General features: G+C 41.9%; 1 protein-coding gene across 2 annotated transcripts in view; it reads right to left on the bottom strand.

Annotated features, from left to right (window-relative positions):
* Positions 1–24,188, bottom strand: part of SPAG16 (sperm associated antigen 16) — a 435,661-nt gene that overhangs the window by 391,341 nt on the left and 20,132 nt on the right. For both annotated transcript variants that reach the window (XR_007506050.1, XM_049800597.1), the window contains exons 6-9: positions 21,527–21,634; positions 17,717–17,834; positions 16,256–16,325; positions 2,717–2,868 (exon numbers count right to left, since the gene is read on the bottom strand). Coding sequence is in view for 1 of the 2 variants with exons in the window: in XM_049800597.1 (XP_049656554.1) it covers positions 2,717–2,868; positions 16,256–16,325; positions 17,717–17,834; positions 21,527–21,634 (448 nt within the window). In the remaining variant the exon portion in view is untranslated. The remainder of the gene's footprint in view (positions 1–2,716; positions 2,869–16,255; positions 16,326–17,716; positions 17,835–21,526; positions 21,635–24,188) is intronic.

The raw sequence follows: 24,188 nt of genomic DNA on the forward strand, positions 1-24,188 counted from the left end.
TTCTTGTGCCCCTCCAGCTCTCTTGCTGGCTGGGCATGAGAAGCTGAAAAACCCTTGACTTTAGACTAAACATTACTTAGCAACAACTGAAAACATCAGTGTGTTGTTAACATTCTTCTACTGAACTCAAAACATAGCACGTACCAGCTCCTAGGAGACAATTAACTCTATCCCAGCTGAAACCAGGACACTTTGTTTTAAACACAATTTTAACTCACCCCTTCACCGTCTACAGACTCATCATTCTCCCTGCCATTTATTTCTAACAGCTTAAGAAATAAGACAATTCACATACAGTATAGAAGGTAGCATTCTTTGTCAGGGGAAAGGAAATAATTAGAAATAATAAATCCAGGAAATGTGAAGTGAAATAAAAGGTATTTTTCCATTGTTGGAAAAGGTTTTAGGCTCACACCTAAAGTTTTAGATTATTGCTTAGCCATGGTAAAATCTAGTACATTCAAACATGCCATATTTTCTGATGTCTTATTTCTGGAGCTACTCCAGTTTTCTAATCCATTGATTAAATAAAGACATCAGGGCCTCTGATAAGACTCATCTGGGAAACATAAGATGTGCAGAAACACAGATGCTGGCCAGAACCAGTCAACTAACAGTGCTCATGAATTTCAAAGAACAAGAAAGAACCAGACAGGCATACTACCTGTGTAGAGCTTATATATTCTGGGGGTGAAGCATAACTCCACTGAAGTTTTGATATAGAGAACGAACTGCTAATTGCTCAATGATTGTCTCTCTATAACTTTACATACGAGACAAAGACTGGTGTTTGTAAGAAGGAACCATGAACAACCACAAAATCTTGTTGAGAAGGCACAAGTAGAGGCCTTGCTTGAATAGATAGGGCTGGCAAAGATACGAACTCCTGCCTTTGTTCTCGTAACCATATGATTCTTGTAACACTGCTCACCAAGGACTGGTGTCTGTCAGGGATTAAGTTTGTCAGGGACGGGTACTCGTCAAGGACGGATGCGTTAACCAAGGAAGTGATAACAAGAACTGAAATATAGGTCTAAGATAAGGTGTATGAGAAGCAACCATAAAACTGTTATAATTGCCTAGTAAGAAGAGAGCATGTGTGAATGACTAAAGTTCATCTAAAGGACAGAAGAGGAAGAGGAAGATAGAACCCCTGAAGAAGTAAACGACTACCAGAGACAAATCTGAGCATGCACAATGATGACATATACATTTTAGAATTGCTGACACAAGCCTTTTTAATTACTCCACCTCACTTATGCATATGTATGTTTTTGTATTGAATAACCTTATGAATATGTATATTTACATTGTATAAATTTCTGGTAAATTGTGCAACGGTGTGCACGATAGGTGGAGCAATACCCTGTGCAACCAGCGCTGTCAATAAAGAATACCTACTTAATAGTTAATCAAACTATTGAGTTAATGTCTTTGAATCAGTTTACTATAAAAATCCTGATTACTTCAGTAGAAACAGGTAGAAAAAAATAAGATTTCATAAGCCAAAATAAACTCATTTGATCACAAGTCAAAATGAAAAGAAGAGAAACCTATGAAAGTCTAAAATGGAAGTTTCTAACCACTGAATGAAAACCAGGGAAGGTAGAGATGGACTGACTGGCAGGTGCCTCAGTAATACTCAGATACTAATAGGTGGGAAGACAGTACAGAGAATTATTTCCAATATGTGGTGAGAAGTATTTCAGAAAGCAACTGAACATATATTTATTTTTTTTATTTGGAGCTTCAGGAGAATGAAAAGGGATGAAAACTGAAATAAAATGGTATGTTCATCAGAGGAGAGGTGCATTGCCAGTGTCAGATAGAGGAAATGCCCTTGCAAAACCAGATAGAAACATACAAAAAAATAAATCACCATGGACATATTCTTGTGGAGACAGAGAAAGGAAAGACTGAAGCTGATTCTGACTACATCAATGTAAATTAAAGAAGGGTTTTTTCCTTCTCAAAAAACACAGTTTAAACTCTAACTGTGGTTCTCAAACAAAAATAGGCCAGTGTAACAGTTCTAAGAGCTTAAGAAATTTTAGGTATTAGAATGTTTACCTTGATTTGGAAAAATAAAAAGCATTGTTATATAGTCCCAAACGCAACCTCAATAAATAAACCAAGTAGAATAAAGTAAGTAAAGAAAAAAAGTTCCTTTCAACAATTAAAAAAAAAAAAATCAGTCAGGAATTAATTTTGATTTTGCACAACTTCCAAACTGAAAAAGCGACACACCTTTGGTATCCTCAAGTTTAGAAACTTTCATTGACTATTAAGAAATCACCAATTTTTTTCCCTTAGTCTCCCAAATGTCATACCTTTCAGACCCAGCTGAAACGGACAGGTTGAAATGCTTGAAAAGTTTGCACACACTATGGAATACATCAGGATTTTTCCAGTTACAAGAGAAACATAACAGAGCAACCAGCATTTATAGCCAGTGCTCTTCCTCTGCAGTGTGACTCTGTCAGGCTCTCGAAAAGTAGCTTGCTAGCTTCAACTAATCAGAGTTCCTATTATTGCCTGAAAAATTAATTGCAATAGAAACTTGTATAAAAAAAAAAATAATTGTTACCTACCTGTCCTATTTACTTTTACTAAGTATGACTTCTTTCAGTCACGTTGGACAAGTATCTTTCACCACCAGCTGAGTAAAAGTTTAAAGTGTACTTTGGATTAGATACTGAGAAAGAATGCTGCATACCTTTGGATATCTCTTGCCTATCTCCTTCTCTGCATCTTTGACTGGATCATATGAAGAGCTTTCAGCATCAAGGATTTTTTGCTGCTTGGCTTCCTGAAGAGCTTTCTGGGTGGGGTCTTCCAACCCTTTCTTCCTTCGACAGTCGTGGCCTGCTATAAAATAAAACCAACAAAAATATCATCAGAATGCATTTTTTACTCACTCTTATAGAAGAGCTCTCTTTACTTAACATTAGCTAGACATGTGAAATTCTAAAAGAAACACCACTTCATAAGAAGATATTCAGGTTACTGTGCCATCCATATAAAGTATTCCAAGACTACATATAACTGCTCTGCAAATTGTTTTGGTGTGATCTATTTCAGCTTACCTAATGGTACCCTAGATTTTGCCCCCAAAATGCAGCAATGATTTTGAATCTTGCAGTACAGGAGAGTCACAGTAAAATGGATGCAGTTGTTCTTTTCCAGAGCCAGAAGAAACATCATCTCACTGCATCCTATACAGTATCTACCACTGATGCATTATTCTGATTTACAGTCTCCATTCCCTCTTGCTTTCCTGCACTTCCTCCCAACCCACCTTTTAAACAAGGAAGTACTTAGAAATAGGTAACTCAGCAAAGAAATCCTAAGAAAGTAGCATAGTTGTAAAGCATCAGAATAGGCTGAAAGAAACACAATGAACAGTACAGCACATGTGGACTACTATACAATGATCTGGCAGAAAGGATACTGTTCTCTGACAGTCTTTCTATTGGTAGCTCACACATCTGAATACAGTCCCTTGTAATCCCTGTATCTTGTTGCAGTGTGCGTGGGTGTCCTGGTTTTAGCCCAGCTGGTAACAAAGGACCACGCAGCCGCTCGCTCACTCCTCCCGCCCCCCTCCGGTGGGATAGGGGGGAGATGGAGGAGACAAAACAAAAAAACCCTGGAACCTCGAGGGTTGAGATAAAGGCAGTTTACTGGGACAACACCAAAAAAAAAAAAAAGGTTACAACAACAACTGTACTAATAAAAGAGTATACAAAACGAGTGATGCACAGTGCAGCTGCTCACCGCCCGGAACCCAATGCTCCACCACTTCCCCCACCGAAAGTCGAGAGAACTCCCCCCAGCCCGCTCCCCATTTATATACTGAGCATGATGTCCCATGGTATGGAATAGCTCCTGGGCTAGTTCAGGTCAGCTGCCCCGGCTGTGCCCCCGGACCTCCCAGCTTCCTGTAAAAATTAACCCTGCCCCAGCTGAACCCAGGACATTATCCACCCCTTATTCTATACCATCTACACCATGCCCAGATCTTACATTTTCCAATCAACCACTACCACTTTCCTTGTCTTATATATATAAGTATATGGACACCCGCCCCCCCCCCAAATAGTATTCCCTTAGTCAATGGGCTATCCCTCTAATGTGTCCATTAATTTTATTTAGTCCATGACTTTGGGGCTCCATCTGTTGTAACAGTTCTTCAGGATAAGAGAGATGGTGTGAGATATTGGGTTGTTGTACACTGCCTCTGGAACTTGTGGCTGGTACATTTGGTGCAACTCATGCCCTTGGCCTGCAGGTCGAAGATGTTGATCTTGAGGAAATTGCTGGGCGCCAGTTCAAGTTCTATCACTGTTGTACTTGGCTCAGTTTCAAAGTCCATCCTTCATTCATTTGGGTAATTCTTACAGTAATACCCTTGATATGGCATATAGACACTATAGATACAATGACATACATTGGCAGGTTATTTAGCATTTAAATATCATACAGCCTAATTCACTGGCTATTCTCTCCCAAAATCAAATCCCCCTGAGGTACACATCAAACTTCCCCATCCTTCTGCATCACCCACCAGGTGTACCCAGGTCCCTGAGCAAAACCAACCCCTTGAATGGGTTTGCCTCTGCTTGAGGGAGGACTGACCCAGACTGTCTTTCCTAACATACTCCTCATGCGCACTACAGGGACTTTATCCCCTTCTACAGTATGCAGAAGTCTTGGTTGGGCAGGGCCAGCCCGATTGGCAGATCCTCTAGTATTAACTAACCAGGTGGCTTTTGTTAAATGTGTATCCCAATGTTTGAAAGTTCCATCCCCCATAGCTCTCAATGTAGTTTTCAGCAGTCCATTGTATCGTTCGATTTTTCCAGAGGCCAGTGCGTGATAAGGGATGTGATATACCCACTCAATGCCATGTTCTTTGGCCCAGGTGTCTATGAGGTTGTTTCAGAAGCGAGTCCCGTTGTCCAACTCGATTGGTTCCGGGGTGCCGTGTCGCCATAAAACTTTCTCTTCAAGGCCAAGGATAGCATTCTGGGCAGTGGCGTGGGACACAGGGTATGTTTCCAGCCATCTGGTGGTTGCTTCCACCATTGTCAGCACATGGCACTTGCCTTGGCGGGTTCGTGGGAGTGTGATATAGTCAATCTGCCAGGCCTCCCCAAATTTATATTTCAGCCATCGCCCTCCATATGACAGGGGTTTTAGCCGCTTGGCTTGCTTAATTGCAGCACATGTTTCACATTCATGGATAATGTGCACGATAGTGTCCATGGTCAGGTCCACCCCTCGATCACAAGCCCATCTATATGTTGCATCTCTTCCCTGATGGCCTGAGGTATCATGGGCCCACTGAGCCATAAATAGCTCACCCCTACGTTGCCAGTCCAGGTCCACCTGAGACACTTCAATCTTGGCGGCCTGATCTGCCTGCTGGTTGTTCTTCAGTGGCCCAACTCTTGGGTATATGAGCATCTATGTGATGTACTGTTACCGCTAGCTTCTCTATCCAAACAGCAATATCTTGCCACAGTGCGGCAGCCCAAATGGGTTTACCTCTGTGCTGCCAGTTGCTCTGCTTTCATTGCTGTAGCCACCCCCATAGGGCATTTGCCACCATCCATGAGTCAGTATAGAGATAGAGCACTGGCCACTTTTCTCTTTCAGCAATGTCTAACGCTAGCTGGATGGCTTTCACCTCTGCAAACTGACTCGATTCACCTTCTCCTTCAGCAGTTTCTGCGACTTGTCATGTAGGACTCCATACAGCAGCCTTCCACCTCCGATGTTTTCCCACAATGCGACAGGACCCATCAGTGAACAGGGCATATTGCCTCTCATTTTCTGGCAGTTTATTATACAGCGGGGCCTCTTCAGCCCGTGTCACCTCCTCCTCTGGTGACATTCCAAAATCTTTGCCTTCGGGCCAGTCCATGATCACTTCTAAAATTCCTGGGCGACTGGGGTTTCCTATGCGAGCTCGTTGTGTGATCAAGTGCGGCCCACTTACTCCATGTAGCATCAGTCGTACGAAGTGTAGAGGAGACCCTCCCTTTGAACATCCAGCCCAGCACGGGCAGTCAGGGTGCTAAGAGGAGCTGTGTCTCAGTACCAACCACTTCTGAGGTGGCTCGAACTCCTTCATATGCTGCCAAGATCTCTTTCTCAGTTGGAGTACAGCGAGCCTCGGATCCTCGATATCCCCGACTCCAAAACCCCAGGGGTTGGCCTCGGGTCTCCCCAGGTGCTTTCTGCCAAAGGCTCCAGGTAGGGCCATTCTCCCCAGCTGCAGTGTAGAGCACATTTTTAACATCTTGTCCTGCCCGGACTGGCCCAAGGGCTACTGCATGAACAATCTCCCGCTTAATTTGTTCAAAGGCTTGTCGTTGCTCAGGCCCCCATTTAAAATCGTTCTTCTTCCAGGTAACTTGGTAGAGAGGATTTACAATTTGACTGTAATTTGGAATATGCGTTCTCCAAAAGCCCACGACACCTAAGAAGGCCTGTGTGTCCTTTTTATTAGTTGGGGGAGACATAGCTGCTATTTTGTTAATCACATCCATAGGGATCTGACAATGCCCATCTTGCCATTTTACTCCTAAGAACTGGATCTCCTACACAGGTCGCTTGACCTTACTTTCTTTTATGGCAAAACCAGCCTTCAAAAGGATTTAGTTTATTTTCTTCCTTTCACAAAAACTTCTGCCGTGCTGCCCCATATGATGATGTCATCAATATATTGCAGGTGCTCTGGAGCTTCACCTTTTTCCAGTGCAGCCTGGATCAGTCCATGGCAAATAGTGGGGCTGTGTTTCCACCCCTGGGGCAGTTGGTTCCAGGTGTACTGGACGCCCCTCCATGTGAAAGCAAACTGTGGCCTGCACTCCGCTGCCAAAGGAATGGAGAAAAATGCATTAGCAATGTCAATTGTGGCATACCACTTAGCTGCCTTTGATTCCAGTTCGTATTGAAGTTCTAGCATATCTGGAACGGCAGCACTCAGCGGTGGCGTAACTTCATTCAGCCCACAATAATCTACTGTTAGTCTCCATTCCCCATTAGATTTCTGCACTAGCCATATGGGACTATTAAAGGGTGAGCGAGTTTTGCTGATCACTCCTTGGCTCTCCAATTGGCAAATCAGCTTATGGATGGGGATCAGGGAGTCTCGGATGGTGCGATATTGTCGCCGGTGCACCGTCGTGGTAGCCAATTGGCACCTGTTGGTCTTCAACCTTCAGCAACCCCACAACTGAAGGGTCTTGGGAGAGACCAGGCAGGGTAGACAGCTGTTCAATCTCCTCCGTCTCCAATGCAGCTATACCAAAGGCCCAACGGTACCCTTTCGGGTCCTTGAAATACCTCCTGAGATAATCTATACCAAGGATGCACAGGGCCTCCGGGCCAGTTGCAATGGGGTGTTTATGCCACTCATTCCAGGTTAGATTCATTTCAGCTTCCAATACGGTTAGCTCTTGGGATCCCCCTGTCACACCAGAGATACAGATGGGTTCTGCCCCTTTATAACTTGATGGCATTAGGGTGCATTATGCACCAGTGTCTACTAGAGCCTTATATTCCTGTGGGTCTGATGTGCCAGGCCATCAAATCCACACTGTCCAGTAGACTCGGTTGTCCCTCTCCTCCACCTGGCTGGAGGCAGGGCCTCTCTAATCCTGGTTAGAATATCCGTTACTCACTTTTTGCACACGTGAATCAGAAGTCCCTTCGAGATGATCATAAATGAGATCAGCCCACCTACTGCATCTGGGGGACTGCTCACGGGAAACTGGAACAGCAGTTTTCCAAGAATTCTCTTTTCTGGTTGCTTTTTCTCACAACTCCCATACCCGTGCATCCAGGACTGAGGTAGGTTTTCCATCCCACTTCCTCATGTCCTCTCCATGGTCACGCAGGTAAAACCACAGGTTAGCCCGTCGTGTGTACTTTGTCTCTCCTATTTCTTGGGCAGAGGAATGCTTACTCCCAATAGCCGCGATGCGGGCCCGTACAGGTGAGGAGGAGGACAGATCCACTTTGAATTGCTGGAACTCTCGGGACAACTCCTCTACAGCCAAGACACAGGCCCATAGGGAGGAAGAGAGACTTCCTTCGTATTGCCGGAGTTGGACAGCCAATTCATCCACCGTTTGCCCATAGCCTTCTTTCCAGGACATTACTGCCAATGAGTTGGCATAGGTTGGGTGGTGCACTTCGTAGAAACTTCCACCACATCGGTTGTGTGCATTGGACTTCATCTGGATCTGTGGGTGACTGCGCATTTTCTGGATCATTATAAGTCACCTCCAGCACCGCTAATTCCCTCAGGTACTGGATACCTCTCTCCATGGTGGTCCACTTGCCTTGGTGACATGTAACTTCATCCCTGAAGGGGTATCTTTCCTTTACACCTAACAGAAGTCAACTCCAGAGGCTGAGGACTTGTGTTTTTCTCCCAATCGCCTTGTTGATGCCCCCTTCCCTAGACAGAGATCCCAAATGCTTGGCTTCCTTACCCTCTAATTCCACACTACTAGCCCCACTATCCCAGCATCAGAGCAGCCAGGTAACAACGTGCTCACCTGGGTGGCAACTAAAATCTTTCCGCATGTCACGCAACTCACTCATGGATAGAGATCGGGTAATTATTTCCAGGTCTGCCTCTTCCTCCTGTTCTCGCGATGACCCTGGTTCATCTTCATCTCTTACTAAGCGAACCGATTTCTTTGTGTGTTTCTTTTTCTGTACAGGGGCAACTGATACTGGCACAGGTTGGTTCTCTGGTTTAGCTGCAGTATCTGTTGTCGGGGTAGGGGCAGCCACGGTGCCTGTTGCCCTGTTTTCCATCTTCTCCCCCTCTTCCCCCTGTGGGTGCTGCCTAATATCAAGCAGTGTTTGGTAGATACTGGCCAGGGCCCAGCACAGTGCAGTGAGTTGTACGTCCTTGGAATAGCCACAGCATTTTTCTTTCAAATATTCTACCATTTCATGAGGGTTCTGTAGTTGTTCGGGAGTGAACTTCCAAGCCACTGGAGGTGAGAAGTTCTCTAGATATGTGCCCATATCCTCCCACATGCCGTGCCACCCATGAATATCCAGCTTTGGGGCAGATCTCTGGGTGGTACTCTTAAAGACCCTTTTTGTAGCCTTAAACAAGACCTGAAACATATTCAGGAGGCATAGCACTAATAGCACACTGGCTTGCACATCCAAAGGATATTCAAAATTCTCAAAAGCTGTTGTAACTAGTCATAAGGAGAGAAGGGAGGCGAACGGACGGGGGGAATTATCCCTCCCTAACTTCCCCATGGGTGGGGTGTAATTACCAATAAAATCCAATAGAAGGTGCCTGAAGTATGGAAATGATATCACTGCCTCATACAGACACCAGCTTAACCTCATGACCAGTGATGTAATCATTTCACAAGTTGACATTGTCCAGTAGAGCAAAATGATAATCCCAATCACTCTCCCAGAGATGAGAAACGTAACTACAGACAGTACATAGAGCATGTAAGAGCTTACAAAACGCCACCATGTAAACAAATGAAACAACATTGTGACTAACATCTATTTATCTAATATAAGAAATGCGTATGACAAATTTGTTTCAACACACTCTGGCCAGATCTGTCATTATCTCAACCCTTCGTGCTCCACGTTGGGCACCAAAAAGGACAGTCGTGGTTTCAGCCCAGCCGGTAACAAAGGACCACACAGCTGCTCGCTCACTCCTCCCGCCCCCCTCCGGTGGGATAGGGAGGAGACGAAGGAGAGAAAAAGAAAAAGAAACTGGAACCTCGAGGGTTGAGATAAAGGCAGTTTACTGGGACAACACAAAAAAAAAAAAAAACTTACAACAACAACAACAACGGTACTGATGAAAGAGTATACAAAAGGAGTGATGCACAGTGCAACCGCTCACTGCCCGGAACCTGACGCTCCACCACTTCCCCCACCGAAAGTCAAAAGTCGAGAGAACGCCCCTCAGCCCGCTCCCCATTTATATACTGAGCATGATGGCACATGGTATGGAATAGCTCCTGGGCTAGTTCAGGTCAGCTGCCCCGGCTGTGCCCCCCACCTCCCAGGCTCCTGTAAAAATTAACTCCACCCCAGCTGAACCCAGGAGAATAGGTCTACAGGAAAAAGAATTGAACACTGAATTCCAACAGGATTTGGGTACTTATATCCCTCCAGTTCTTTGAAAAAATCTCAAGACTGAAAAACACATTACACAGCTAAAATCCCGACTGAAACAAATGTACTTCACAGTACGCATTTCTAAATACTTGCTCTTGTAAACTAGTTTTATTAAGACCTTGATGCCAAAATGCAAACTTTCTGACTTAAAGGGGAAAAAGCCCACCCTCTCCACTCTTGAGGCAAAAAAAAGCAAATCAAGGAAACACAAAACCTTCCTGGATAGCCAATTTGACTAAAACTGATGAAAAGAACTGTGCCTGGTCTAACAAAACGTCTGTATTCTCACTGCTTTAAGTTAAAGCTACTGTCACAGATATCCTGAATAATAATTTTCTCTGAGGAACCATATACTGCAAAATTGGTTTATGTGTCAAACACTTTCTACACACTCAGTAACTGCTACCCACTAGCACATTGCTCATGGAGCATTTGTTTGTTGGTGCTTTTGAAATACACATAAACCAACAGAGTTATGACAGTTGAAGGGCTTAAAAAGTCAGTAACCATTAAAAAAATAAACAAATTCTAAAGAACTGTTTCGATTGCACTAAGACTTCAACAGCTTGTGTTTACAGATTTTTCTATTCAGACTGCATTGTAGATGGAACGGGGACAACAAGGTTTAAGTACTTTAACTGGTGCATTTTGAATTTCTTTTTACGTGACCTTCTAACAGCAATTACACTAGATCAAGGAAAGGAAAAGCACAGTTAACAGGCTTAGCAATGAGTTAATTCAACCATGAGTAAAGAAACTCATTGAGTTCAACTTCTGAATATAATTGAGTAGTAAATAAGCAGCTGTTGTTTTTAGAAAATACAAGAAATGTACTGAGCAAGTAACAGTTTTATAACAGGTTTTTAGAACCAGCTGTTATAGCAGCATTCACTTAGCTTTATAAGCAAGCCACAATCAACATTGCTTAATTCCTTCAGGAAAAAGCGGTCTTTTTTCAGAGCACCACTTAACACTGTGTCTTGATCTGTAAGCAAGAATGCAAGTGCTCTGTTAATATACACCAATAACATAAATAAAAAAAAAAATCAGTTATTTCTCTTTGACAATTAGATCCCTCTGTGTATGATCTTGCTACCACAGCAAGGAGGACCCAATTTAAAACAAAAACAGAACCAGTTTTTAATGCAAATCTTCTTAAGTGAAACATCCAAAACTTTTTAAAAACAATCTCAACTCAAAATACAACTTTTCTTTCATAGCTGGCTTCTGAGAGAACATAGCAGGGACAGAGAAACACTTTACAAGACAACTGAGTCCTAATCCTAACCGTTAACTAGTTCCTCTCCAACTATTAAATGTCCTTTATATCAACTTCAAACAAGCAAGGTAAGTAAATAGCAAATAAAAATTTAAACTTCTAATAATTTTTAAGACACCTAAAGAACACTTTCTTCTGAAGGATTTGTGTACCAAGCACTGTTTGCAAAGCTAAACACCAGTCTGGCAGTGGGACAGCAAAAAAACCCTAGTAAATAAATTACATGCTCTGTATTATGGATGCTGTCCTCTTCAATTTTTTGAAAGGCATCAGGGTGAAAGCTGCTACATCAAATGCCTAAGTAATAAGTCCAGAATAGTTGTCCTAAAATTAACATTAACTACTGTAATTTTTTTTTTCTAGCTAGCCACCAGATACAAATTCACAATGCAAACTCATTGTGCTTACTATGAAGCCTCAGGACAACCAGGGGATCAGGCCCAGCCAGCATGGCAGGTCCTGCTTGACCAACCTGATCTCCTTCTATGACCAGGTGACCTGCCTAGTGGATGAGGGCAAGGCTGTGGATGTTAGCTGCCTCGACTTTAGTAAGGCCTTTGACGCTGTCTCTCATGGCATACTCCTTGAGAAACTGGCGTCTCGTGGCTTAGACAAGTGTACTCTTCACCGATTAAAAAAAATGGCTGGATGGACGAACTGAGAGGGTTGTGGTGAATGGAGTTAAATCCAGTTGGTGGCCAGTCACAAGTGGTGTTCCCCAAGGCTCAGTACTGGGGCCAGTTCTGTTTAATATCTTTATTGATGATCTGGACGAGGGGATCGAGTGCACCCTCAGCAAGTTTGCAGATGACACCAAGTTGGGAGGGAGGGCTGATCTGCTTGAGGGTAGCAAGTCTCTACAGAGGGATCTGGACAGGCTGGATTGATGGGCTGAGGCCAATTGTATGAAGTTCAACAAGGCCAAGTGCCGTGTCCTCCACTTTGGTCACAGCAACCCCATGCAGTGCTATAGGCTTGGGGAAGAGTGGCTGGAAAGCTGCCCGGCAGAAAAGGTCCTAGGAGGTGCTGGTTGACAGCCGGCTGAATATGAGCCAGCAGTGTGCCCAGATGGCCAAGAAGGCCAACGGCATCCTGGCCTGTATCAGAAATAGTGTGGCCAGCAGGAGCAGGGAAGTGATTGTTCCCCTGTACTCGGCACTGGTGAGGCGGCACCCTGAGTACTGTGTTCAGTTTCAGGCCCCTCACTACAGAAAAGAAATTGAGGTATTGGAGCGTCTCCACAGAAGGGCAACCAAGTTGGTGAGGGGCCTGGAGCACAAGTCTTATGAGGAGTGGCTGAGGGAACTCAGGTTGTTTAGCCTGGAGAAAAGGAGGCTGAGGGGAGACCTTATCGCTCTCTACAACTACCTGAATGGGAGTTGTAGTGAGGTGGGTGCTGGTCTCTTCTGTCGGGTGGCTGGAGATAGGATGAGAGGAAACGGCCTCAAGTTGTGGCAGGGGAGGTTTAGATTGGACAGTAGGAAAAATTTCTTTACTGAAAGGGTTGTCAGGCATTGGAACAGGCTCCCCAGGGAAGTGGTTGAGTCACCACTCCTGCAGGTATTCAAAAAGCACGTAGACAAGGCACTTCAGGACATGATTTAGCGGGCATGGTTGATGGTTGGACTCGATCTTAAAGGTCTTTTCCAACCTAAATGATTCTATGATTCCCTTTGTTCTTCACTATGCATTATACGACTCAAAAAAACCAACCCTCAAAAAAAACCCAAACCAAAACCCCAACCCAACAAAAATCAAACTCACAATGGATTGGGTGTGCAGGACCTCACTGCCACTGTTCAAAACCTCGAACAATTCAGCAGATCCAAAACTAATTAAAAGCCACTCTCAGTGCCCTCTAGCCAAAGCCAGCATTCTAGGTGTTCTGCAGTCAAGTCAGATTGTGGGACAGAAGCAGCATTAGGAGTAGTGACGGGCAACCTCCTGCTCCCGGGCAGAGCCATTCTCGTTCCTTCATGCTCTGCACTGCAGTGAAAGCACACAGCTGGCCAGAAAAGGCATCTTACCTTGGCAAATGATAACTTGACAGTCTGAATGTTCATTATCTTCTAACTAAAACGTACCAATGTACTAATGCATAAAAGTCAGCCCTGAAGAAACAGCAACTGAAAAAATGCAGCTGTATGTCTCCTTACAGCAGAGATTTGCAAGTCCAACAGCACTGGTTCATTCCAAACTAAGAACTTAAATTTAGAGAGAAATGCAGCAAACTTTTTTCCAGTATCTATGCACTGCTTGCTTCTCAAGGTTGCATTTATAGTGTCTCAAGAATAAGAATTCAAGAGGCAACAGGACATGACCATCTTTCAAGAGGCAGCAGAAAGTATCTGAGTAAGAGACAGTATCACCCACTGAGACATGAGTATGACCTACAAAAGGCAATAAAAATTACGTAGTATTAGAGGACAAAGTACTGGAAAGAAATAAACTGAAATACCGCTTAATTTATGATACACAAGGTATGTAGCAAATTAAGGCTTGTACAAGCACATGGGTGGCTGGTAAGCTTAATAATTGGTGTTGGAGACTAAGTGACCTTTATGGTTTTTATATTATTATTTATAAAGTGCTCCCCTGCTTGTCACTTTTTGGTTTTATAAAGTGCTCTCAAGATTTTTGAAGAATAAACATGTACCGTGAACAGCCAGAGAGGGGTTTTTAGAATCAGTCAAACAACAAATGGAACTATGTGTAATATGAAAGAGAGACAGATGGGGCATCTCTACTGTAAAACACTATCATGGGAGACGAACTCAGAGTATATATTCTCAAGCCAGAGTATAATGAAAAGTTGAATGCTATATGCCCTAAAGTAACATAAAATAAAAAGCTCATTCTCTACCTCCTTGTCTGAAGTGGGATGAAAATGAGCTGTGCTCTTTAGTGGGGCAGAAGCTTATACTTTTAGCTGTAACAAGATTTAAAGACTACAGCAGAGCATATCCAGTACATACAGCCACAGAAAGGTATTTTGGGGGCCTGAAATGTGCCTTGCTGAGGAGGCACATACAAAAAAAGGCATCAGAATCCCATACCAGAAAGATACTGTGAACACTGAAGAGGCTTGCTGCCTGTACTTCAGTATTCCTGTTAACACATCTGAAGTTTATATTTACAAAAGTTATTAGTTCAGTAGCTACTTGCTCATGTACAAAACATAATCATAGCTTAGTTTACACTGGGTAAGACTACAGAACCCTTTCGAGTTCTCCCAGAAATGAAAGCAGCTATGCTCTTAACTAAACAGTAGTTTAGAAAAGGAGTAGGGTGTGCTCCAAGGGACTTCTCAGCTATGTAAGCATCCCACTGCTGCATGGAAACCAAGAGTTGAGCTAGGATGAGAGGCATCTTTCAGATATTTAGATCTCAGTCCAGTGCTCATAGCAATTCACGACAATTTAGAAGACCAACTGCTTCAACCTATATTAGATAGAATTTGAAGGGAAAAAAAATCAAACTGAATGTACTGCGTTCGTAACAGGCAGGCAGTAGCAAAGATCTGGACGGTAGTTGAAATGTCTGCACTAATAGTAAATAAGCCATCTTAATAGTCAAGGAAATGCTTGCTAGCCTCTTCAATCAACAACAGATCCAAAAAGAAACAAAAAAGTTTATGTGGCTACTATTATTCTTCTCAGCCTTGTCTTTTCTGCAGGACTTTTATACAATGGAAGTAACTCCATGAACTTGGGAAGTAATGAAGCTTGATTGTCAAAGGCTGGGGTAACTTGGTGGCTTTTTACCTGGGGTATACTACCCGTGCAAAAGGAAGTTTAGGTTTTTAACACACTAGAAAAAAAACACACTAAAGAAACAGATATAGCAAAATGTCCTAATTGCAACAAATGCTTCACCTGGGTATATAATTTGATACCTGGTCACCTATGTGGCTGAGAAATTTGGGGTCCTCTAATATCAAATAAACTGCAATCTCTGATTGAAGTTCTGCTCATGACTGCACTCATGCAGGTGCAACATCCCCTTCTCATGTGAATATTCTGTTGTCAAAGAGGGTAGAGCTCACTATTTCCCTTTTTCATCATATCATCTCTTTTCAGGAGTCTTTTAGAAACCTGGTTTCTTTGAGACTTATCTCATTGTCAAATGCAGCTGCAATTGGGAAAAACGTTCAAAATTATTAGGGGGAGTGATGCTCATAAAGAATGTGATAGCATGGGCTTTATTTACTTAGGAAAGCAGAGGTTCTAGGGTTTTTTTTTCTGATGGAGTTAGAAAAATAACTTAATAATTATGCATTTATTCAAAACACCAGGGAAGTAGTGTAGTACCATACAGATAAAGACATTATTCCAGCAGATATTACATAACCTTAGCAACTTCCTGTAAAAATGAGACATGCTAAAATAAGAGGCTGGATTTCATAACAACAGTATTTTCAGAATGTTTCCAGACCACCATATATACCTTTATAAGAGTGAGCTGAAAAAGAACACTCGCATTAAAAAAAAAAAGTATTAGTGGATAAAATAATAAAATCAGACACAAAATAGATTTCTAGGATGAAGTCCTTCCATAGTTACTCACATATTCCATATTGCCATCAGCAGTGTCACTGTCCTTAGTCGATACATTTTAGAATAAATATTCAAATGATAAAATTGCAGCTCTATCACCAGGACAGTTGATAAAATGTTTATAGTGCAATAGTTTTTATTTACCATTACACCAAATTTTGAAATGCATCACAACAACAAAAAACCTATAACCAGTCTGAGCTTGGTGATGGGAATATTTTACCTTTTGTCACAGGAATCTGAATAGCACATCTGGACTCTAAATTTTGTAATGTGGCTTGCAAACCTGTAACCTAATTTTAAAAAGATGAGAGAACAAGGAGAGGCAATATGAAAAAATTGCTTTCCAACTGTCTGTTCACAACATACAGCATTTATGCCTGCATATTTAAGTAATGAATTCCATCTATAATTGTTTACTTTTCTGATTATTGTCTCAAAGTTATAAACATTACTCCTAATTCAAGATTTTGCAAAGGCCCAGTGAAACAGTGCGATAAAATACAAGCCATCCAGAATCTCTCAAAACACTTTTACAGATCTATTAAAACTATGCAAACAAAGAATATTAGGGCTCGTACTACACCATCAACTTTTAGCCACTGCTGTCACTGCACTGATCTTTAACTTAATAGCACAATATGACATATAGCTTTGTCATAAGAAAATGCCAAAAAATATGTGTTACCAAAGAACTCATCACTCCAGAATGCCTACAGTTCATAACTGGATAGGCCTTACATACGTTCCTGAAATTTCATGTCACTAAAACTGTTACATGTTTTGTACTCCTGATTCAGCATAACTGTATATGGACAGTAACCTTTCTTTTTCTATAGGACATTTTCATTTGCTTAGTGAAATTTCAAACATATAATCTTCAGTCTTTTAAAAGTAAGCCTTCAGGTGACCTGAGAAAAATTGGAGGCAGAGGAAAGGAGGAAGTGAGAGATGAGGACTATTAGAAGAGAGTGCAAGCATGGTAAATTCCTTTCATGTTACCCACATATAGTTGATGCTACTGCTGAAATGCAATGCATTTTGGGATGTTTTTCCTTTCTTTTTTTCCTTCTCTTTTTGAACAACCTATTAAACCCATGCAAGATAATTTTCTGTTCTTCATCCATCCTTTCTGTATTTATAGTAGAACCTGCTAAAGGTGCAGAATACCTTGTATACTAACCTATATATCAGATAAGATTATAGGAGTAAAATACTACTCTGTTATTCCACTCACAAGACAGAAAAACTATCTCTGGTATCATAATGTATTTTTTCCTAAACTAGTAGGTCAATCCTGGATATATTTAGGAAAAAAAAAAATAGTAATAAAGAAAGTTAATAAGAGCTTTCTGAAGGGATAAATGGAAGCATGTGAATCTGTGGGAATATCACACCTTTCCTTAATCTGTTGACACTGAAAATATATTAGGGTCTGCGCATTGCTGACTCGTGCAAGAGCAGCACTGAGCAAGTACAGACTGAGAACTACTACTTTGTGGCACTAAGTTTCACATACTTTCAATATTAATGTTTCACCAAATATCATGAAACTCACTAAAATATTCTGCTTCAAACTATTTCATAAGTGAGTTGCTTTAACAGAAACATCCTGTGTATTTAACAAAGTAAAAACCAAGAGCATTCCTTACAGGTTTGCAAGCGGTGTTCACCATAGTTTTACCTGCCCAACTGCTCTGTCTCTCTCCAAACTAGTTAACATTTTCTGCCTCAGTGTAGTCTGGTATTTTTCAGTCAGCTGCTTCAGCACTGGTTCATATGATGCATAATGTGCCTTCAGCCTGTGAACAAGAAGAGGACAAATGATACCTCAAAGATGAGTTAAATCAGAGATTTATATCTGTGTAAATTTTTCCCTCCCCAAATAAAAGACTAAAAGTGCCAAAAAGATCAACACAGAGGAGATAGCAGAGTAATTTAGTATGTAACCACCCAACTGGAATACCACAAAAAACCCCAAAACATAGTCAGATCAATAAGAGGATTCATAGTTTTAGTCATATCTTTTAAAACAATCCATCCAATTCTGACCTATTCTTAATCCTTCATACACATACTGCACATTAATTTTTGTTAATTTCTGTTTTCTTGCAGATGGATGATATTTCATTGGAAGAAAAAGAATTACAGCTATTATCTAACTACCAACTAAGATCCTAATCTAGACAAAACAGTCATAATATGATTACTATTTCTTTCTTCACTGCACATTACATTCAAAATACTTAACCACTAAAGTTCTTCAGACCAAAAGTCAGATAAATAATCTCTCAAGAGAAACACATGACACTAACAACTTCAAAAATACTGCATTGTGCAAAAAGCTGACACACAGAGGATAAGTCAGTGAATAGTGCTCTCTTGCATTAGCATGTATGTATTTCAGAGTTAAAAATGTAGAACATGTAGCTGCTATTACATGCATTGATTGATAACAATATTGTCGTGGTTTCAGCCCGGCCGGTAACAAAAGACCACGCAGCCGCTCGCTCACTCCTCCGCCCCCCTCCGGTGGGATGGGGAGGAGACGGAGGAGAGAAAAGGAAAAGAAACTGGAACCTCGAGGGTTGAGATAAAGGCAGTTTACTGGGACAAACACAAAAGAGATTACAACAACAACAACGGCACTAATGAAAAAAAAAAGTATACAAAAAGAGTGATGCACAGTGCAACTGCTCACCACCCGGGACCCGACGCTCCGCCACTTCCCCCACCGAAAAACAGAGGCCACCCCCCGGCCCGCTCCCCATTTATATACTGGGCAGGATGTCACATGGTATGGAATAGCTCCTTGGCTAGTTCAGGTCAGCTGCCCCGGCTATGCCCCCACCTCCCAGGTTCCTGTAAAAATTAACTCTATCCCAGCTGAACCCAGGACAAATATCAACAAAATTCTGTGAATTGTTTGGAGCTGCAAATATTTTAAAATAACATTGGGGAGTAGCTTACAAGTGCTGGAATAAAAATATGCAAAGAAGAGAATCTAAACTCAACTCTTTCACCTGGCCCACTGATCTTCAGATGAAAAATATAAAAGTTCTACTCATAGAGGCAAAGTAGCACAACAGTTAATGGAAAACCTACAGAATTCCAGAATGACAAAATTAGGGAATTAAATATTACAAAATAAATTATTATAACTCAGTGCCAACACACTAGTTCGGGCTTATTTGCAACCAAAGCAACATCGCAAGTTTCATATAGGAAGCTCAAGATGTAAAAGGACAGAAAAAAGCCAGCAACAGGAAACATGAACACAAAGGTTCTGAAGTCAGTGTAATACCAATTACTCTTAAAATGGATAAAGGATCTAAACCCAGAAATCACTACATATTTACAGAAAAATATCTGGGTAAAAGAAAATGTCATTTATATTTTCAACTATTAGAAATACTGTGTATTTATTAATGCCTGTTGTGGTTTCAGCCCAGCCAGTAACAAAGCACCATGCAGCTGCGCACTCACTCCTCCCCCCGCCATCGCATCCCAAAGTTGGAGCGACGCAGGTTCATGGATTTCCTTTGTCAGGATTAAGCTGAAACGACACCAGGAGAGTTCAAATAACAATCAACATTTATTCAACCTAGCTCACCTTGCCCAAATACAAGTGACCTTATCAATATGAACCTTCCTACAAGTCATTAAGCCGCTGTTTGAAAAGAAAAGGGAGGAGTAGAAAAAGAAATGGAAAAAGGAACATGAAACTGTGTCAGAAGGAGAGCCCTCCCATTGAGTCACGAGGTTCAGAGCAGATCCCCTTGCTTTCTGGACTCCTTCTCAAAGAGGAGCCCAGGGGCGGCTAGATCCAGTCCTAGTCTCAGACTTGGTCAACAGTTCATGTTTAAAAGGATGAGGTGTAGGGACTGTGGAAAAGAGAGAAGGAAAAGAGGGAGAGAGAGAAAGTAAAGAAAGAGAGAAGAAAAGGGTTTCACCAGTCCTGGGTCCAGCGTTGGTCCAGCCAGCACAGAGATCCAGTTCCAGAGGGTGTGCACTGAGAACTCGTTCTCCCTTCTTTTATAGTGTGTTAGTTGATGGTCTCAACATGAGCAGTTCCTATTCCTGGGGTTCTCCGGAATTGGTCAGTGAGCTTTGGGGGCAGAGGGTGTTCATTGTGGAGCTGCCTCTCTTTTCCTGCTGGCATGACTGTTTAAGATAGAAGCACAGTCCCGTCTTCCATGGGGCATCCTCCTCCAGGTGCACATGCTGTGCTCCTTCTCCTGGTCACTTAAGATAAGGAATTGCAGCTTTGGAGAAGTGCAGTCCCACCCTCCGTGGGGCCCTCTCCTCCGGCCACATTGTCCTGTTAACAAAACTCCAGTGTTTTTACAGAGGCCATTTTCTCCACCAAAGTTCTTTAATGAATGTTTGAGACATTGACTATAATTTGTCAGACTGTGACACCCCCCGGCCACAGTGGGATGTGGAGAAAATATAAAGAAAAGCTCTTGTGTCGAGACAAGGACTTGGAGGGATCACTCCCCACTTACGGTCACAGGCAAAAGACAGGCTCAACTTGGGGAAGAAACAAAACCAATTTAATTTACTACAAAATCAAATCACACCTTCCCCCCATCCCTCCCTCCTTCCTGGCTCAACTCCACTCCCGGTTCTCTCTACCTCTTCCGCCCCGGTGGCACAGGGGAACAGGGGATGGGGGTTGAGGTCAGCTCGCCACACATTGTCTCTGCCGCTCCTTCCTCCTCAGGGAGAGGACTCCTCACTCATCCCCTGCTCCAGCGTTGGGTCCCTCCCATGGGAGACAGTCCTTCATGAACTTCTTCAACGTAAGTCCTTCCCACGGGCTGCAGCTCCTCATGAACTTCCCTGGTGTGGGTCCTTTCTGCAAGCTGATCTTCAGTCACAGCCTGCTTCAGCGCGGGCTTTCCCATGGAGTCATGGCCATCTTCGGAGGCATCTGCTCCCCCGCTCACCTCCATGGGCTGCAGGGGAACAGGCTGCCGTCTCACCATGTGCTGCAGGGGCATCAACCTCCCACACACACCTCCTCCGAATCCTTCTTCACTGACCTCAGCATCTGCATAGATGTTCCTTTCACATTCCAATCCCACTACTCTCCGTCAGTTTCCCTTAAATATGTTCTTCCAGAGGTGCTACCACCGTTGCTGATAGGGTCAGCCTGGGCCAGAGACGCATCCGACTTTGAGCCTGGGAAGCTTGTAGCAGCTTCTCATAGGAGCCACCACTGCGGCCCCACTCCTGCTCAAAAACCCCACCACACAAAACCATAACAATGCCACATCACACCATGGCAAATATTCCAAAAACACATTAGAAATTGTTTAAGAGACATGGCAGAATGGTCAGATAGAACTGCTGTTTACCAGGACAGTAACTAAATGCAGCAAGCTTTACTTTAGCACTTCAAATTCCACAACATTATCTCAATACCAGGCAATAACTGAAGACATTATCTTTAATGCTTCATGTATAGTAATTAAAATAATTTTTTTACCTTTTAATGTCACAAATAAGCTTGTTTTTCTCCTGGACCACTCGCTTATGATGCATTCGATGGAAGTCACGTTCTTTCTGCATTTTTAGGAAAGCCTCTTTAGCTTTGCTATATGTAAACAGAAAATGCAAGAAAGAAGTATTAATCTCCTCCTATTAATTGCTCATCAAGGTATGCTGAATACATATAGAATTAATTTTCAGATATGCACATGCCTACTGTATCCAAGTTGGAAACTTTTGGTAGTATGCCCTGTGGTGGACAACATGTACTTTGGAGGTCTTTTTGCTGCCAGCTGATGTGGAAAACCATGGGTACTCTTCACCTTCCCTCAGTTCCCTTAGATAGAATCCATAAGAATTCTGGCATTATAAATCTCAGAGTTGAGGTCAACCTTACTTTAAGCACAAGAGGTCTTGTGGAAGTATACATTTAAATTACAGGTGATTAGAAAACAATACTTTTGTTGTGGATTTAAAATTCTACACGAAAAGGTACTGCAATACTGATTTTCTAATATCTACATCACATCTGAAGCCCAACATAATGGTACATGCTAGAAGGACACACAAAGAAGGATAACTGTATCATTGCCTTGCAAATACATGCATTTAGAGAGCTTCTGGAAAAAATTGTGCTAAAAAGGTTCTAGGCTCTGTTCAATCATGTTTGCAGCCTGTCCCCAAGTGTCCCCTGTATGTGACAGCAGGAAGCAAGAGGAATCCATTTCAGAATTAAATGCAAACATACTGATAACCTGTTATTCTCTAAGCACATTCTACACACAGTCATGGGACACCCTGAGATACTCTGCTCCATAAACATAAAAGAAAATACTCTGTATATATTCCATACATTTTCTCCTTGCCTTTACTGATACAGGTTTGGCAGGAAAGATTAGTACATGAATCGTTTAATTGCAAAGGAAGCTTGAAATTACGCTGTACAGAAATTAGATATTTGCTCTTTGCAAAAATAAAGCTCATTTCCTCTCCAACAGGAGTTGAAGAGTTAGGAAAACCACTATGACAGTGGAGTATGCAAAAATCACAGGTCCAGGAAGATGACCCATAGCTGCTAATACATTATATTTAATGGTACAAATAATTTATATTTACTACATATGCATTTGCTATATTTATTACCTATACAAACTACCATACTTATACATGTACATTCATACGTGAATCATTGTTTGTAGCAGGAACAATTAGAAAGACCTGAAGAAGACCACAGTGAATTAATGCTGCTACGTATCAGTCAAAGCTGAGAAAAGCTGGCAGGAAAATGAAAACAGGCAGGGCTGCCCCTGCAGCAGCCCTGTGAAAAGCTCAAAGGAGCTGTGGGCATGCACGTAGCTTTTGTGTATGCGTGTATACAAATACCAGAAGATGTGAAACAGAGTAACTTAGGATATTGGTATTGGGATGCAAAGTACAGAATAATGATTCTGCTCAAGCTCCTATGAACAGCGAAACATTTGAGAGGTAAATGAATCAGCGGTCTCAGGATAGTTCTGTGAAACAACTCCATGACACCACTCAAAATCTGACTTGCCGCAAGATCTTGAATACAAAACCTGCCCCTTCAGAGCTAAGCAGATGGCTTGTTCTAAGACTAAAAGGTATTGCTACAGCCATAGCAAAGCCAAAATCCATTTCTTAAGATATACATCAAAGACTGCAGGTCTCTCCATTTAAACTTTTCTCAAGCAAGTTGTTTCATAAAAATAGCAGAAGAGGACAGGGTCCAATAAATCCAAGCAGGGATTTTCAAAGCTGACTTACATGCCCTGTTCCCACTGAATTTAGGTGCGACTTTATTCCCCAAGATGCTGCAAGTTGTAGCCCTAAATTTTTTATCGAAATAAAGACAGTTTCAGAAAACATATACTCTCATGCTTTTACTATAGCATTTAGCAGCAAGGATGATAAATGTACCACGTAATTAAACAGACACATTTAAATATGGTGTACAACACAACTAAGTGTGCACTTTATTTTTTTCCATGGTATAAGTGGAGAAATATGCATGGGAACGGTTAGATTTTGGCACAGAAATAGGAGATCAGCTGAGGATTTTATTGCTGGTGATAGCACTAACAGTAATAATAAATATGATTTCCAGGATTGCTTTATATTTTGACTGTTACTGTGGCTGTAAACTGGGTGTGTATTTGTGAGCATGTTTCCAAAAATCAGTACAGAAAGATACCTGCAAATGTTTAAACTTCCTAACTGATGTTTGTGAACTCACAAACCTCGGACAAAAGCTGTACACAATGTTCATTCCATCTACCTAATAAATTCCTAAATGTTTAAAGAACTTATAAATATCACAGTTAGCAGTCCCTGTGATAAACACAATCTTCAACCTGATATACCATTATGTTGTCTACCTACATGTTTAAATACAAAGGCAATACAAAGGGTCTGGCCATAGGAAAACAACCCTATATATGGGATTCAAGCTATTTTAAATCATCAGACAGGCAGAGTTTAATGTTTCTATGAAATTGCAATCTATTATTCAACTCAAGCAAATATTACTAGAATATTAAATGCTTAAATGACAAATCATCACTGAAGACAATGAATTAAAATTAGTCTCCTGTAAAAGTTAACAATTTTCAGAGATATTTTCAAATTTTTTTTGCATATTG

Source organism: Accipiter gentilis, chromosome 1 (genome assembly GCF_929443795.1).
Source record: "Accipiter gentilis chromosome 1, bAccGen1.1, whole genome shotgun sequence".
Lineage (NCBI taxonomy): Eukaryota > Metazoa > Chordata > Aves > Accipitriformes > Accipitridae > Astur > Astur gentilis.